The 18,546-nt window shown below is 58.5% G+C and overlaps 1 protein-coding gene across 1 annotated transcript in view; it reads right to left on the minus strand.

Moving 5' to 3' along the window:
• The window catches only part of LOC116937205 (uncharacterized), a 97,494-nt gene that overhangs the window by 10,718 nt on the left and 68,230 nt on the right, over positions 1-18,546 (minus strand). The window contains 14 exon segments of the mRNA XM_076053387.1: positions 392-692; positions 1,332-1,460; positions 1,463-1,578; positions 6,026-6,201; positions 9,036-9,557; positions 10,198-10,487; positions 12,023-12,144; positions 12,411-12,879; positions 13,197-13,357; positions 13,866-14,119; positions 15,239-15,259; positions 15,686-15,956; positions 16,515-16,658; positions 18,290-18,542. Of these exon segments, the coding sequence (XP_075909502.1) occupies positions 392-692; positions 1,332-1,460; positions 1,463-1,578; positions 6,026-6,201; positions 9,036-9,557; positions 10,198-10,487; positions 12,023-12,144; positions 12,411-12,879; positions 13,197-13,357; positions 13,866-14,119; positions 15,239-15,259; positions 15,686-15,956; positions 16,515-16,658; positions 18,290-18,542 (3,229 nt within the window).

Consider the following 18,546-nt stretch of genomic DNA (forward strand, 5'->3'; position numbering starts at 1 on the left):
AAAAGACCTAAGGCATCCGAGAAAAATCCACGCGACCGCGAGGAGAGAGAGAGAGAGACACGCAAACTCCAAATATACAGCAGCAGCGGCAGGCGTCGTCAGGGTCGGGATGGAACCCACGAACCTCCTGTAGACCAGGCGAGGTAGTTAACATCTCACCACAGAGAGAGAGAGACACGCAAACTCCTAATATACAGCAGCAGCAGGCGTCGTCAGGGGTCGGGATAGAACCCACGAACCTCCTGTACACCAGGCGAGGTAGTTAACATCTCATAGCCACCGATGCCCTCCGCACGCACGGGAACCTCGCCCGGCACTTTTGCCGGGCGAGTCCGACCCCGCTGAACCGCCACGGGAGCGCCGCCGCCGCCGCCGCCGCCGCCGCCACCACCCACCCTGTTGGTGTAGCCGTACTTCCAGGCCCGTCCGTCGGGGAAGACGCGGGCCGCCAGGCGTCCCAGCGCGTCGCGCTCGTAGCGCTCGGCAAGGGCCCCGCGCGCCAGCGAGCTCAGCCGCCCGTCGCCGCCGTAGCTGGCGTTGAGCGCCGCCACGCGCGTGCTGGGCAGCCACGCGCAGGGGCGGCCGCGGGCGTCGTGCAGCACGCGCAGCACGAACTTGCGGTGGTCGTCGTAGACGCGCTCCGAGCGCAGCGCGCGGTCAAAGTCCAGCGACAGCACGTTGCGGTTGTGCACCTGCGGGGAGGGGGGGGAGAAGGGGGGAGCAGGGAGGGAGCAGGGAGGGAGTCTGCGTCTCCCATGCACTCGCCCCCCCTCCGTGTCTCTCCTCCCCCCGTGTCTCCCCCCTGCAACCCCCCATGCCCCTCCCCCCCATGCCTCCCCCCCCGTGCCCCCCCGCCTCCCCCCATGCCTCCCCCATGCCTCCCCCCCCGTGCCCCCCCTGCAACCCCCCATGCCCCTCCCCCCCATGCCTCCCCCCATGCCCCTCCCCCCCATGCCTCCCCCCATGCCCCTCCCCCCAATGCCTCCCCCCCCGTGCCCCCCCGCCTCACCCCCCATGCCTCCCCCCATGCCTCCCCCCCATGCCCCCCCATGCCCCCCCATGCCGCCCCATGCCCCTCCCCCCCATGCCCCCCATACCCCCCCATGCCCCCCATGCCCTCCCCCACCTGCCCCCCCATGCCCTTCCCCCCCATGCCCCCCCCCATACCTCCCGCCATGCCCCCCATGCCCCTCTCCCTCTGTGCCCCCCCAGACCCCCACCTGCCCCCCCATGCCCCTCCCCCCCCGTGCCCCCCCCGTGCCCCCCCCCCCCACCTGCCCCCCCCGTGCCCCTCCCCCACCTGCCCCCCCCGTGCCCCCCCCCCAGCGCACCCGCAGCCTACGTCCCACGAGAGCGACGCGCCCTGCGTGGCTCTCCCTGCGGAGGCGCCACTCCACGAGGTTGGAGCCGGCGGCCCCCGGCAGGGAGAGGTTCCTCCTCGTGACGGAGGGGCCCAGCGAGGGGGGGGCGCCCCCGCCCCGCGGTGCGGCTCCCCCTGCAGCCCCACCCGGAGCCCCGAGGGCAGCAGAGCCCCCAGGGCCCCGTCCCAGCTCAGCGAATAGCTCCAGCGCAGGCCGCCTGCGAGCACGCACACACACACACGTGTACACACACACACGTGTACACATGTACCATCACACACACACACACACGTGTACACACACACACACGTGTACACACACACACACGTGTACACATGTACCATCACACACACACACACACGTGTACACACACACACACGTGTACACACACACACACGTGTACACACACACACGTGTACACACACACACACGTGCACACACACACACACGTGTACACACACACACGTGTACACACACACACACGTGTACACACACACACACGTGTACACACACACACGTGTACACACACACACACGTGTACACACACACACACACGTGTACACACACACACACGTGTACACACACACACACGTGTACACACACACACGCACACACACACACGTGTACACACACACACACACGTGTACACACACACACGTGTACACATGTACCATCACACACACACACACACGTGTACACACACACACACGTGTACACACACACACACACACGTGTACACACACACACACACGTGTACACACACACACACGTGTACACACACACACACGTGTACACACACACACACACGTGTACACACACACACACGTGTACACACACACATGTACACACACACACACGTGTACACACACACACACGTGTACACACACACACACGTGTACACACACACACGTGTACACACACACACACACGTGTACACACACACACACACGTGTACACACACACACACGTGTACACACACACACACGTGTACACACACACACGTGTACACACACACACACACGTGTACACACACACACACACGTGTACACACACACACGTGTACACACACACACGTGTACACACACACACACGTGTACACACACACACGTGTACACACACACGTGTACACACACACACACGTGTACACACACACACACGTGTACACACACACACGTGTACACACACACACACGTGTACACACACACACGTGTACACACACACACGTGTACACACACACGTGTACACACACACACACGTGTACACACACACACGTGTACACACACACGTGTACACACACGTGTACACACACACACACGTGTACACACACACACACACGTGTACACACACACACACGTGTACACACACACACACACACGTGTACACACACACACACACACGTGTACACACACACACACACGTGTACACACACACACGTGTACACACACACACACGTGTACACACACACACGTGTACACACACACACACGTGTACACACACACACACGTGTACACACACACACGTGTACACACACACACACGTGTACACACACACACGTGTACACACACACACGTGTACACACACACACGTGTACACACACACACACGTGTACACACACACACGTGTACACACACACACACGTGTACACACACACACGTGTACACACACACACGTGTACACACACACACACGTGTACACACACACACACGTGTACACACACACACGTGTACACACACACACACGTGTACACACACACACGTGTACACACACACACACGTGTACACACACACACGTGAACACACACACACGTGTACACACACACACACGTGTACACACACACACACGTGTACACACACACACGTGTACACACACACACACACGTGTACACACACACACACGTGTACACACACACACACGTGTACACACACACACGTGTACACACACACACGTGTACACACACACACACACACGTGTACACACACACACGTGTACACACACACACGTGTACACACACACACACGTGTACACACACACACACACGTGTACACACACACACACGTGTACACACACACACGTGTACACACACACACACGTGTACACACACACACGTGTACACACACACACACACGTGTACACACACACACGTGTACACACACACACGTGTACACACACACACGTGTACACACACACACACACACACGTGTACACACACACACACGTGTACACACACACACGTGTACACACACACACACGTGTACACACACACACGTGTACACACACACACACACGTGTACACACACACACACGTGTACACACACACACGTGTACACACACACACACACACGTGTACACACACACACGTGTACACACACACACACGTGTACACACACACACGTGTACACACACACACACGTGTACACACACACACGTGTACCATCACACACACACACGTGTACACACACACACGTGTACACACACACACACACGTGTACACATGTACCATCACACACACACACACACGTGTACACACACACACGCGTGTACACACACACACACGTGTACACACACACACACGTGTACACACACACGTGTACACACACACACACGTGTACACACACACACACGTGTACACACACACACACGTGTACACACACACACGTGTACACACACACACGTGTACACACACACACGTGTACACACACACACACACACGTGTACACACACACACACGTGTACACACACACACGTGTACACACACACACACGTGTACACACACACACACACACGTGTACACACACACACGTACGGGACACACACGTGTACACACACACACACGTGTACACACACACACACGTGTACACACACCACACGTGTACACACACACACACGTGTACACACACACACGTGTACACACACACACGTGTACACACACACACACGTGTACACACACACACACGTGTACACACACACACGTGTACACACACACACGTGTACACATGTACCATCACACGCACACACACACGTGTACACGTGTACCATCACACACACACACACGTGTACACGTGTACCATCACACACACACGTGTGTACACGTGTACCATCACACACACACACACACACGAGTACACACGTGTGTGTGTGCGTGTACACGTGTACCATTACACACGCACACGTGTACACGTGTACCATCACACACACACACACGTGTGCACACGTGCACTATCACACACACACACGTGTGTACACATGTACCATCACACACACACACACGTGTGTACACATGCACCATAAACACAACAAAAACAACCGCCATTCGCCACTAAGTGGCGGTGACGTCACCACAACGCTTGTGCCAGGCCATGTGCACATTGAGGCCACGTGAAGTGTCGAACGCCCACTGACAGGAGGTCACGGGGCAGACCCAAGTGCCACGGGTCGACTGACTGAGATGACTGGCTGATGCACCACCTGTGCCCCTAACTTGTGTGCTTTAGCCACCCGGCGCTCCGCCCGTTGTTGTGAGCGTCGCTCTTCCACCCTCCGTTGGTGTTGGAGGGCGACTGCCTCCAACTGCCCAGTAGCGTCCTTCACGAGCCTCCTCCACAGAGGCCGATCTTGACACCGCTGGTACCAGTCATTGGCAAGTCCACTCAGCTCCACGTCCTCTGGTACCACATCACTCCCTCTTCTTTAGCCCGTGCCGCGTCCGTTTAGCCCCCTTGATCCGGCCGAACAAAAGCTGTTTAGGCATGCGGTGGCTGGGCATGCGGGCTACATGACCCAGCCAACGCAGCCTTGCCTGCCGGAGGAGCTCACCGATGGGACTTTGTCCAGATCTTTCAAGGATACGTGAGCTCCTCACATAATCCAGCCTGATTAAACCCATGATGGATCGTAGGCAGGCCATCCTAAATGTTTCTAACCGGTCAAAGATGTTCCATTAAGGGGGTCCACGTTTCGCAAGCGTAGAGAAGGGAGGGAATGACTGTGGCCGAGAAGACTCGAAGCTTCATGCGGAGCGACAGAACAGGTAGCTTCCACACAGCGTTACGCAACCGATGAAAAGATAATGCCGCTCGACTGATTCGGAGTGAGACCTCTGCTGTCAAACCGGAGCTGGTCATGAGCACACTGCCCAGGTATGGGAAACTTTCCACTCTCTCCACAACTGCCCTATCACCAATTGGGAGTTGTGGGAGTGGAGCGTCCGATGGTACAAAATACCCAGGCAGGTGCTTAGTTTTGGTGGGGCTGATGGTAAGTCCCCACCTCTTAGTGGCAAGCTCCAGGTTCAGCAGCAGCGCCTCCAACTCCTCCTCTAAGTGAGCAGCAATTACCAGATCATCGGCATATAAAACGTGGTTGAGCAATAGGGAGCCATCCCTTGACCGCACCCGGGCATCGATCACCACCACTACCTTCATCACAACCACTACCACTACCTTCATCACCACCACTACCACCACTACCTTGATCAGCACCACCACCTTCATCATCACCACCACCACTACTACCCCTCATCAGCACCACTACCTTCACCATCATCACCACCACTACCTTCATCAACACCACCACTACCTTCATCACCACCACCACCACCACTACCTTTACCACCACCACTACCACCACCTTCACCACCACCACCACCGTCACCAACTGCCGCCCACCTTGAGTTATGGAGTAGGCGGTGTCGCCGTTGGAGACGGTGGTGAGGAGCGCCACGGCGCCGTCGCTGTCGGACGATGACCACTCGACGCGGAACGCCGCGTCGGCGTTGGCCCTCACCGTGCGCACGGTGCCGCTGGGGTACGTCACGTTCTCCACGTGACCAGACTCGTCATAGCTGGTGGGGGCGGGGCGACAGGGGCGACAGGGGCGGGGAGAGGTTAGGGGTGCATGTCCTAGTCCTAGAGATAGTCCTTGAGCTAGTCCTAGAGATAGTCCTTGAGCTAGTCCTAGAGATAGTCCTAGAGATAGTCCTAGAGATAGTTCTAGAGAGAGTCATTGAGATAGTCCTTGAGCTAGTCCTAGAGATAGTCCTAGAGATAGTCTTAGAGATAGTCCTAGAGATAGTCCTTGAGATAGTCCTAGAGATAGTCCTAGAGATAGTCCTTGAGATAGTCCTAGAGATAGTCCTAGAGATAGTCCGTGAGCTAGTCCTAGAGATAGTCCTAGAGATAGTCCTTGAGCTAGTCCTAGAGATAGTCCTAGAGATAGTCGTAGGGCTCATCCTAGAGATAGTCCTAGAGATAGTCCTAGAGCTAGTCCTAGGTATAGTCCTAGAGATAGTCCTTGAGATAGTCCTAGAGATAGTCCTTGAGATAGTCCTAGAGATAGTCCTAGAGCTAGTCCTAGAGATAGTCCTAGAGATAGTCCTAGAGCTAGTCCTAGAGATAGTCCTAGAGATAGTCGTAGAGCTAGTCCTTGAGATAGTCCTTGAGATAGTCCTAGAGATAGTCCTTGAGATAGTCCTAGAGATAGTACTAGAGATAGTACTAGAGCGAGACCTAGTGATAGTCCTAGAGATAGTCCTAGAGATAGTCCTAGGTATAGTCCTTGAGATAGTCCTTGAGATAGTCCTAGAGATAGTCATAGAGATAGTCCTAGAGATGGTCGTAGAGCTAGTCCTAGAGATAGTCCTAGAGCTAGTCCTAGAGATAGTCCTTGAAATAGTCCTTGAGCTAGTCCTAGAGCTAGTCCTTGAGATAGTCCTAGAGATAGTCCTTGATATAGTCCTAGAGATAGTACTAGAGATAGTCCTAGAGCGAGACCTAGAGATAGTCCTTGAGATATTTCTAGAGCTAGTTATAAAGATAGTGATTGAGATAGTCCTTGAGCTAGTCCTAGAGATAGTCCTTGAGATAATCCTAGAGCTAATCCTAGAGATAGTCCTTGAGATAGTCTTTGAGCTAGTCCTTGAGATAGTCCTTCAGATAGTCCTTGAGCTAGTCCTAGAGATAACCCTAGAGATAATCCTAGATATAGTCCTAGAGATAGTCCTTGAGCTAGTCCTAGGTATAGTCCTTGAGCTAGTCCTAGAGCTACTCCTAGATATAGTCCTTGAGATAGTCCTTGAGATAGTCATTGAGATAGTCATTAAGATAGTCCTAGAGATAGTCCTTGAGATAGTCCTTGAGCTAGTCCTTGAGATAGTCCTTCAGATAGTCCTTGAGCTAGTCCTAGAGATAGTCCAAGAGATAGTCCTAGAGATAGTTCTAGAGATAGTCATTGAGATAGTCCTTGAGCTAGTCCTAGAGATAGTCCTAGAGATAGTCTTAGAGATAGTCCTAGAGATAGTCCTAGAGATAGTCCTAGAGATAGTCCGTGAGCTAGTCCTAGAGATAGTCCTAGAGATAGTCCTTGAGCTAGTCCTAGAGATAGTCCTAGAGATAGTCGTAGGGCTCATCCTAGAGATAGTCCTAGAGATAGTCCTAGAGCTAGTCCTAGGTATAGTCCTAGAGATAGTCCTTGAGATAGTCCTAGAGATAGTCCTTGAGATAGTCCTAGAGATAGTCCTAGAGCTAGTCCTAGAGATAGTCCTAGAGATAGTCCTAGAGCTAGTCCTAGAGATAGTCCTAGAGATAGTCGTAGAGCTAGTCCTTGAGATAGTCCTTGAGATAGTCCTAGAGATAGTCCTTGAGATAGTCCTAGAGATAGTACTAGAGATAGTACTAGAGCGAGACCTAGTGATAGTCCTAGAGATAGTCCTAGAGATAGTCCTAGGTATAGTCCTTGAGATAGTCCTTGAGATAGTCCTAGAGATAGTCATAGAGATAGTCCTAGAGATGGTCGTAGAGCTAGTCCTAGAGATAGTCCTAGAGCTAGTCCTAGAGATAGTCCTTGAAATAGTCCTTGAGCTAGTCCTAGAGCTAGTCCTTGAGATAGTCCTAGAGATAGTCCTTGATATAGTCCTAGAGATAGTACTAGAGATAGTCCTAGAGCGAGACCTAGAGATAGTCCTTGAGATATTTCTAGAGCTAGTTATAAAGATAGTGATTGAGATAGTCCTTGAGCTAGTCCTAGAGATAGTCCTTGAGATAATCCTAGAGCTAATCCTAGAGATAGTCCTTGAGATAGTCTTTGAGCTAGTCCTTGAGATAGTCCTTCAGATAGTCCTTGAGCTAGTCCTAGAGATAACCCTAGAGATAATCCTAGATATAGTCCTAGAGATAGTCCTTGAGCTAGTCCTAGGTATAGTCCTTGAGCTAGTCCTAGAGCTACTCCTAGATATAGTCCTTGAGATAGTCCTTGAGATAGTCATTGAGATAGTCATTAAGATAGTCCTAGAGATAGTCCTTGAGATAGTCCTTGAGCTAGTCCTTGAGATAGTCCTTCAGATAGTCCTTGAGCTAGTCCTTGAGATAGCCCTAGAGATAATCCTAAATATAGTCCTAGAGATAGTCCTTGAGCTAGTCCTAGGTATAGTCCTTGAGCTGGTCCTAGATATAGTCCTTGAGATTGTTCTTGAGATAGTAATTGAGATAGTCATTAAGATAGTCCTAGAGATAGTCCTAGAGCTAGTCCTAGAGATAGTCCTTGAGCTAGTCGTAGAGCTAGTCGTAGAGATAGCCATAATGCTATCCTAGAGATAGTCTTAATCCTAGAGCTAGTCCTAGAGATAGTCCTAGAGATAGTCCTAGAGATAGTCCAAGAATCACGCGAGCCTGTCTGGCTCACTCGTAGAACGTGCTCCATCCATTGTGGTCGGTGCGTGACGCCAGTAGCCCACCGCCACCGCCGCCACCGCCACCGCCGCTGCCGCCACCCGTGCCGCCACCCGTGCCGCCGGCCGGGTGGTACGCGAGCCGCGCCAGCCACCGGCCCTGGCTGACGAGTCCCAGCAGCGCTCCGTCTCCCGGCGACACCGCCAGCTCCGTCGCCAGCCCCCCCGGCGCCACCAGCCGCACCGCCTCGCCGCCCGAGACGGCGGGGGGAGGGAAACCCCCCCCCTCGGCCCCCGCCGCTGGGGAGGAGCCCCCCCCGCGCTCCACGCGCAGCACGTTGCCGTCGGCGTCGCTGGTGGGGGGCAGCGGGGCGGGGGGGAGACAGACGGGGGGGAGTGACGTGTGGGGACGGCTGCCACGGGGGGGTCCCCCAGGTTCAGACTGAGTCGTGCGTTTGGCTTGGAAAGGGGGGGGGGCGTGTTGTAGGCGGAGTGGCGTAACGCTGACGCGGTGGGACGTGTGGGGACAAGCGGGGGGGGGGCAGTGGGGGGTTAAGGGGAGACATGGGGAGGGGGTAAAAGGGGGGCGAGCAGGGAGATAGTGGTAGTGTGGTGGTGGTGGTGTGGTAGTATCGCAACACCTGGAGGGAGCGGTGGTGTAGTGGTGAGCGCCACGTCGCGCTACGAACCCGGTGATCCGAGTCAAATTCCCACTAGGGGAGGTCCAGGATCGGTTCAGATAATCGTCACCGGTGACGATTATTTGAACCGATCCTGGACCTCCGCTAGATCGACTCAGCCTCAAATGGGAGACAAAGGCGGTCGGGCGCGGTGTTGGCCACCCACCCCCTCGTGTGCCGTGCCGGCCTTAATAGGCGCTCGCTAACAGCACTTGCCCCAACAGTCTGTTGAGGCTATACGGGGGGGTCTTTGTCGTTGTGTGTATGTGTGTGTGTACACGTGTGTGTGTACACGTGTGTGTGTACACGCGTGTGTGTGTACACGCGCGTGTGTGTGTACACGTGTGTGTGTGTACACGCGTGTGTGTGTACACGCGTGTGTGTGCCTACACGCGTGCGTGCGTGTGTACACGTGTGTGTGTACACGTGAGTGTGTGTACACGTGTGTGTGCCTACACGCGTGTGTGTGTGTACACGCGTGCCGCGTCGCGCTCACGTGACGGACGACAGCGGCCCGGCCCCCTCCCCCCCCTCGTCGCCCCCCTCCCCGCCGCCGTAGGAGAAGCTGAGGAGGGTGGCTCCCGTGACGAGGCTCCGCGTGCTCAGGTGGCGACCCGCGGCGCTGAACACCAGCAGCTCCTGCTCCGCCGGCAGCGGCACCAGCAGCCTCCCCGACGAGGTGGACGACGACGACGACGAGGTGGAGGAGGTGGAGGAGGAGGGGGTGGAGGAGGTGGAGGTGGAGCTGGATTCCCGCATGGGGCCCGGCTCACGCACCACACGCACCTGGACAGCGGGCGGCACGGACGGCCCTCTCGGTTCTAGACACCTCGTCATAGACACCTCGTCATGGTCACCTCGTCATGGTCACCTCGTCATAGACACCTCGTCATGGACACCTCGTCATGGTCACCTCGTCATAGACACCTCGTCATAGACACCTCGTCATGGTCACCTCGTCATGGTCACCTCGTCATGGACACCTCGTCATGGTCACCTCGTCATAGACACCTCGTCATAGACACCTCGTCATGGTCACCTCGTCATGGTCACCTCGTCATGGACACCTCGTCATGGACACCTCGTCATAGACACCTCGTCACGGACACCTCGTCATGGTCACCTGGTCACAGACACCTCGTCATAGACACCTCGTCATGGTCACCTCGTCATAGACACCTTGTCACACTACACTATACACTACCCTATACACCACAATATACACTACTACACTATACACTACACACTACACTTTATACTACACTATACAACACTACACTATACACTACACTATACACTACACTACACACTACACTATACACTACTATGCACTACACTATACACGACACTACTATACACTACACTACTATACACTACTATACACTACACTAATATACACTATACACTACACTACACTATACGACTATACACTACACACTTCACTACACTATACACTACACTATACACTACGCTACACACTACGCTACTATACACTAAACTATACACTAAACTATACACTACACTATACACTACACTACTATACACTACACTACTACGTATGTGCTGTGTGTGTGTGCTGTGTGTGTGTGCTGTATGTGTGTGCTGTGTGTGTGCGCTGCGTGCTGTGTGTGTGCTGCGCGTGTGTGCTGTGTGTGTGTGCTGTGTGTGTGCTGTGTGTGTGTGTGCTGTGTGTATGTGCTGTGTGTATGTGCTGTGTATGTGTGTAAGTGCTGTGTGTGTGTGCTGTATGTGTGTGTGTACTGTGTGTGTGTACTGTGTGTATGTGCTGTGTGTGTGCTGTGTGTGTGCCCTGTGTGTGTGTGCTGTGTGTGTGCTGTGTGTGTGTGCTGTGTGTACCCTGACATTCCCCAAGTCAGCTATGTAGAGGGAGCTGTGTGTGTGCTGTGTGTGTGTGTGTGCTGTATGTGCGTGTGCACTGTGTGTATGTGCTGTGTGTGTGCTGTGTGTGTGCTGTGTGTGTGCTGTGTACTGTGTGTATGTGCTGTGTGTGTGTGTGTGCTGTGTGTGTGCCCTGTGTGTGCTATGTGCTGTGTGTGTGTGCTGTGTGTGTGTGTGCTGTGTGTGTGTGTGCTGTGTGTGTGTTGTGTGTGTGTGCTGTGTGTATGTGCTGTGCGTACCCTGACATTCCCCCAAGTCAGCTATGTAGAGGGAGCTGTGTGTGTGCTGTGTGTGTGTGCTGTGTACTGTGTGTGTGTGCTGTGTGTGTGCTATGTGCTGTGTGTGTGCTATGTGTGTGTGCTGTGTGTGTGCTGCGTGTGTGTGTGCTGTGTGTGTGCTGTGTGTGTGTGTGCTGTGCGTACCCTGACATTCCCCAAGTCAGCTATGTAGAGGGAGCCGTCCGGGCAGAACGCGAGAGCCGTGGGGGAGTGGAGCCGAGCGTCGCGAGCGGAGCCCCCGTCCCCTCCAAAACACTCGCACGGGGCTGAAGTCAACAACAACATCATCAACAAACATCAACAACAAATATCAACAACAGGCAGATGGCGGTGGGAGTCGCTCTCACGAATCGGAGGCGCAATAATTAGCGCCGCGAAACACCGGTGCGCCGAGCGGCGAGATGTCTGGCCGCGTCGGGTGGCGGAGGGCTCTCACGAAACAAAATGTGGCCCAGAACGGCACAGACCGAGGGGGAGACCACGCAAACCCCAAATACACCGCAGGCGTCGCAGCCGGCGCGCGAACACTCACTGGGCGATGACGGCGGAGACGACGAAGATGACGACGACGACGAGGAGGAGGAGGAGGAGGCCGCGGCGGGCGGTCCGGCGCCGGTCGCGACGGCCGCCGCGCCGGCGCCGGACTCGGCGCCGCAGTCGCACGGCGCGACGCCGCCCGCGACGGTGACGGCGCCGCCCTCGGGCGCCACGCGCCGCACGCGGTGCAGCCGGCGCCCGTCCGTCTCGGCCACGTGCAGCGCGCCGTCCGGCGACACGGCCAGCGCCACCGGCGACTGCAGCGGCGAGCGAGGCGCCGCCGGCGCCAGGGGCGGCGCCGGCGGCGCCTCGACGCCGCCGGGCGCCGTGCAGTGCGGCGGGCGCCCGGCAACGACGCGGGCGCGGCGCCCGTCCCACACCTGCAGCACCACGCCGGTGTCCAGCACCAGCAGCGAGTTGTCCAGCGGGCTCACGGCCAGGTCCGTGGGCCACTCCAGGCGCACCTGGGGATGGAGGGGCGGAGGGGTCACGGTGATCCTGCGACCCCGTGACCCGGCGACCCGGTGACCTGGCCCCGGTGACCTGGCCCCGGTCACCCGGCCCCGGTGACCCCGTGATCCAGCAACCCGGTGCCTCTATGACCCAGTGACCCTGAAACCCGGCGCCCTGGTGACCCGATGATTGGACGACCCGGTGACCCCGTCGCCCCCGGCGACCCCGTCGCCCCCGGCGACCCCGTCGCCCCCGGCGACCCCGTCGCCCCCGGCGACCCCGTCGCCCCCGGCGACCCCGTTTCCCCGGCGACCCCCGGGGCGCCGACCTGCGCGGCGTCCATGGAGTCCCCGCAGCTGAGCGGGCGGGCGGAGGCGGCGGCGAGGCCGGTGGAGCCGAGCACGGTGGAGATGGCGCCGTTCTGGTCCACACGGCGCACCGAGCTGCCGTCCACAAAGTAGACGAGGCCCCGCTCGTCCACCGCCACGCCTGGGGGGGGGGGGGGCACGGGGGGGGACCGCATGGGGGGGAGGGACATGGGAGAGGGTGGGGGGCTCAAGCGGGGCATGGTAGGGACATGTGAGTTCAAGAGGAGGGGGGGCAAAGAGGGGGGGCACGGAGGGGCATGGAGGGAGGGCATGGGAGGGGGTGGGGAGAATGATGGGAGGGGGGGTTGGGGGGCACAAAGGGGGGGCATGGTAGGGGACAGGGGCCATGTGGGTTGAAGTGGGGGGCGGCACGGGGGGGGACCTGGGTATACAGCGACATGTGGACCCGCGTGATGCGACGGGCAGAGCTTCCAGGCTTTCCCCTGCAGTCCCCTGGCGCCCTGCTGCGCACTCACCGCCTCCTGCTCACCGCTCACCGCTCACCGCTCCCCGCTCACCGCTCACCGCTCCCCACTCGCCGCTCACCGCTCCTCACCGCTCACCGCTCCCCACTCGCCGCTCACCGCTCCTCACCGCTCACCGCTCGCCGCTCGCCGCGCGTGGCTCACCGCGGGGCTGGTTGAGGCTGGCGGCCGTGGCGCGGCCTCCGTCGCCGCACTTGGCGCCGTCCATGGGCAGGCACTGCTCCCCGTTGCCGGCCAGCACCTCGGCCGGGGCCACCGGCGGCGGCGCTCCGTCGCCGCCCCCCGCCGCCGGGGGCGTCGGCCGCACGCGGTAGAGTCGGCGCGTGGCGCCGTCCGACACGATGACGGCGCCCGTCACGGGGCACACGGCCACGTAGTACTTGTGCGCCGGCGACGCGCTGCGGGGGTCACGGAGGCAAAGGGGGTCCCCCACACCCGCCCAGGTAGCCTGTCACTAGACCGTAGGGGCAAGTGCTGCTGCTGCTGCTGCCGCTGCTGGCGGAGCAGCACCTACGAAGGCCGGAACGGCGCGCGAGGGAGGTGGGGGGTGGGTGGTGGGTTGCCAGCACCACTCCCGGCCAGCTTCGTCTTCCGTAGTGGCGACGGCTACGACACACCGCACCGGGTACTCATTCTAGGCTGAGTCGACCTAGGGGAGGCCCAGGACCGGATCAGATAATCGTTACAGGTAATTAATTGGTGGTGGCAATGAGCGGGAATCGAACTCGGGTCGCCGGGTTCGTAGCGCAGCGCGCCAACAAAAAGGCAAAGATCCTCCTTATGGTAAGGGCCATGGTAAGGGTCGTGGTAAGGGCTGTAGTAAGCATCATGGTAAGCACCATGGTAAGGGCCATGGTAAGGGCCATGGTAAGGGGCGTGGTAAGGGTCGTGGTAAGGGTCGTGGTAAGGGTCGTGGTAAGGGCTGTAGTAAGCATCATGGTAAGCACCATGGTAAGCACCATGGTAAGGACCATGGTAAGCACCATGGTAAGGGCCATGGTAAGGGCCATGGTAAGGGTCGTGGTAAGGGTCGTGGTAAGGGTCGTGGTAAGGGCTGTAGTAAGCATCATGGTGCTTACCATGGTAAGCACCATGGTAAGCACCATGGTAAGGGCCATGGTAAGGGTCGTGGTAAGGGTCGTGGTAAGGGCTGTAGTAAGCATCATGGTAAGCACAATGGTAAGGAGCATGGTAAGGACCATAGTAAGGGCTGCTCCTCGTAGATTAACGTCATGGGGTGGTTGGGGGGTGGGTGGGGGGTTCCGAATCTGTACCACAAAGTGGACGGAGGGCGGCATTTATGGCTGACGCGTGCCGCCACGGCATTAACTAGGGCGGCCCGCCGGGGTTGGAACCGAGAGCGCTCCACGACGCTCAGAATGCCCCGTTAGCGGGGTGGGTGGCTCACGCCCAAACACAAAGATCCCCCGTGTAGCCTTAACAGACTGTAGGAGCAAGTGCTGTCAGCGAGTAGCAGCACCTATGAAGTGCAATAACACACACAGGACCACGCTCACCTGTGCTTGAATTCTTTACTCCTGCTGATGCGAGGCACAGGGGCAGAGGGCGGGGGGTCAGGCACACATGGTCACCACGTGCTCCTCCAGTGCGCATCCCTGAATGTCAGTTTGCCCATGCATTACCCCCTCGTGTCTCACCGTGTCTCCCCATGAGTCCCCGTGTCTCCCTGTGTCTCCCCCGTACGCCCTGTGTCTCCCCCTCTGCTTCCCTGTGTCTCCCAGTGTGTCTCCCTGAGTCTGCCCGCGTGTCTCCCTGTGTGTCTCCCCATGCGTCTCTCCGTGTCTGCCCGTGTCTCCCGTCTCCCCGTGTGTATCCCCGCGTGTATCTCCCCGTGTCTCCGCACGAGTCCCTGTGTCTCCCTGTGTGTCTTCCCGTGTCTCCCCGCGTGTCTCCCCATGACTCCGTGTGTACCCCTTGCTCCTCCCCCTGCGCCCCCCGCTCACCTGAGCTCCATGACGGTGCTCACGTTGCCCGCGGGCTCCACGCGCCGCACCAAGTTGTAGTCCCCCACGTAGACGGCGCCGTCCGCGCCGCACGCCAGCGCCACCGGCGCCAGCAGCCGCGCCGACTCGGCGGGGCCCCGGCAGCCCCCGGGCGGCGGGGCCCCCGGCGGGCACGAGAGAGGGCGGCGCCGCCCAGAGCCCACGAAGGTCGAGATGACGGGCGGCTGGGAGCGTAGCGCCAGCGACGAGCCGTCGCCGCGGTGCAGGATGCCTGATGCGGGAGGGGGGGGGCGGCGGGGGGGGAGAGGGGGGGCGAGGGGGGGGTTAGACACACGGCCAGGATGCTGTCACCCTCCTGCGATTCGCAGGGAGGTACCGCACGGATCGTGACTACGTTTCCCCCCGTCCCGCTGTTCCAATATCGCCGTGTCCCCCTGTCCCCGTGTCCCCCTGTCCCTACATCCCCGTGTATCCATGTCACCGTGACCCCGTGACCCCGTGACCCCCTGTCCCCATGTCACCGTGACCCCCTGTCCCCGTGTCCTCGTATCACCATACTGTATAACCGTGTCACCGTATCACCATGTGACCGTGTCCCTGTGTACCCCTGTCCCTGTGTCCCCCTGTCCCCATATACCCTTGTGTCCCTGTGTTACCGTGTTGCCGTGTCTCACACGGGGGAAACATAGGGAGAGACACGGAAGGAGACACGGGGGGGGGGGGCACGGGGGGACACGGGGGTGGGGTGAGAGACACGGGGGGTATGGCATGCTGGGAGACTCAGGGGGAGACAATGGGGGAGGGGGGGGCACGTGGGGTGTGGGCGCACCGCTGGGCACGTCCAGGGCGTGGTGCGGCTCCAGGCTCCACCCGGCGATCCCGGACGGCTCCAGGGGGAACGCCGGCAGCTCCACCGCACGGCGCTCCCACAGCACCAGCTCGGCACAGCCCGCGTACTCATAGCCCACCCACACTGCCGGGCAGAGACAGTGACCACTCATAGCCCACCCACACTGCCAGGTAGAGACAGTGACCACTCATAGCTCACTCACACTGCCAGATAGAGACAGTGACCACTCATAGCTCACTCACACTGCCAGGTAGAGACAGTGACCACTCATAGCCCACCCACACTGCCGGGCAGAGACAGTGACCACTCATAGCCCACCCACACTGCCAGGTAGAGACAGTGGCCACTCATAGCTCACCCACACTGCCAGACAGAGACAGTGACCACTCATAGCCCACCCTCACTGCCAGGTAGAGACAGTGACCACTCATAGCTCACCCACACTGCCAGACAGAGACAGTGACCACTCATAGCTCACTCACACTGCCAGGTAGAGACAGTGACCACTCATAGCCCACCCACACTGCCGGGCAGAGACAGTGACCACTCATAGCCCACCCACACTGCCAGGTAGAGACAGTGGCCACTCATAGCTCACCCACACTGCCAGACAGAGACAGTGACCACTCATAGCCCACCCTCACTGCCAGGTAGAGACAGTGACCACTCATAGCTCACCCACACTGCCAGACAGAGACAGTGACCACTCATAGCTCACTCACACTGCCAGGTAGAGACAGTGACCACTCATAGCCCACCCACACTGCCGGGCAGAGACAGTGACCACTCATAGCCCACCCACACTGCCAGGTAGAGACAGTGGCCACTCATAGCTCACCCACACTGCCAGACAGAGACAGTGACCACTCATAGCCCACCCTCACTGCCAGGTAGAGACAGTGACCACTCATAGCTCACCCACACTGCCAGACAGAGACAGTGACCACTCATAGCTCACTCACACTGCCAGACAGAGACAGTGACCACTCATAGCCCACCCTCACTGCCAGGTAGAGACAGTGACCACTCATAGCCCACCCACACTGCCAGGTAGAGACAGTGACCACTCATAGCCCACCCTCACTGCCAGACAGAGACAGTGACCACTCATAGCTCACTCACACTGCCAGGTAGAGACAGTGACCACTCATAGCCCATCCTCACTGCCAGGTAGAGACAGTGACCACTCATAGCCCACCCACACCGCCAGACAGAGACAGTGACCACTCATAGCCCACCCACACTGCCAGGCAGAGACAGTGACCACTCATAGCCCACCCACACTGCCAGGTAGAGACAGTGACCACTCATAGCCCTCCCACACTGCCAGGTAGAGACAGTGACCACTCATAGCCCACCCACACTGCCAGACAGAGACAGTGACCACTCATAGCCCACTCTCACTGCCAGGTAGAGACAGTGACCACTCATAGCCCACCCTCACTGCCAGGCAGAGACAGTGACCACTCATAGCCCACCCACACTGCCAGACAGAGACAGTGACCACTCATAGCCCACCCTCACTGCCAGGCAGAGACAGTGACCACTCATAGCCCACCCACACTGCCAGGTAGAGACAGTGACCACTCATAGCTCACTCACACTGCCAGGTAGAGACAGCGACCACTCATAGCCCACCCTCACTGCCAGACAGAGACAGCGACCACTCATAGCCCACCCTCACCGCCAGGTAGAGACAGCGACCACTCATAGCTGACCCCCCATGCTCCCACACGCCCCCCCCACCGCCGTACCGACGGCGTGTGCGGTGCCGTAGACCCGCGAGCCGTAGGCGTCGGTTCGGTCCCAGGCCAGGGTGTGGGCGAGGCGAGGCGCCGGCGGGAAGCGCCGCTCCAGCAGCCGCCCCTCCACCGCCAGGAGGAGCCGCACGGCGGCGAGGCGCGGCGGCGGCACCGGCGGCGTCAGCAGCAGCCGAAGCAGCGAGCGGCGCGCCGGGGCGCCGTCGCTGCGGTAGGAGAGGCGCAGCGACGAGCCGGCACCGGCAGCCTCA

Source organism: Petromyzon marinus, chromosome 61, assembly GCF_048934315.1.
Source record: "Petromyzon marinus isolate PM22_M1 ecotype Great Lakes invasive population chromosome 61, UKy_Petmar_22M1.pri1.0, whole genome shotgun sequence".
Classification (NCBI taxonomy): Eukaryota; Metazoa; Chordata; class Hyperoartia; order Petromyzontiformes; family Petromyzontidae; genus Petromyzon; species Petromyzon marinus.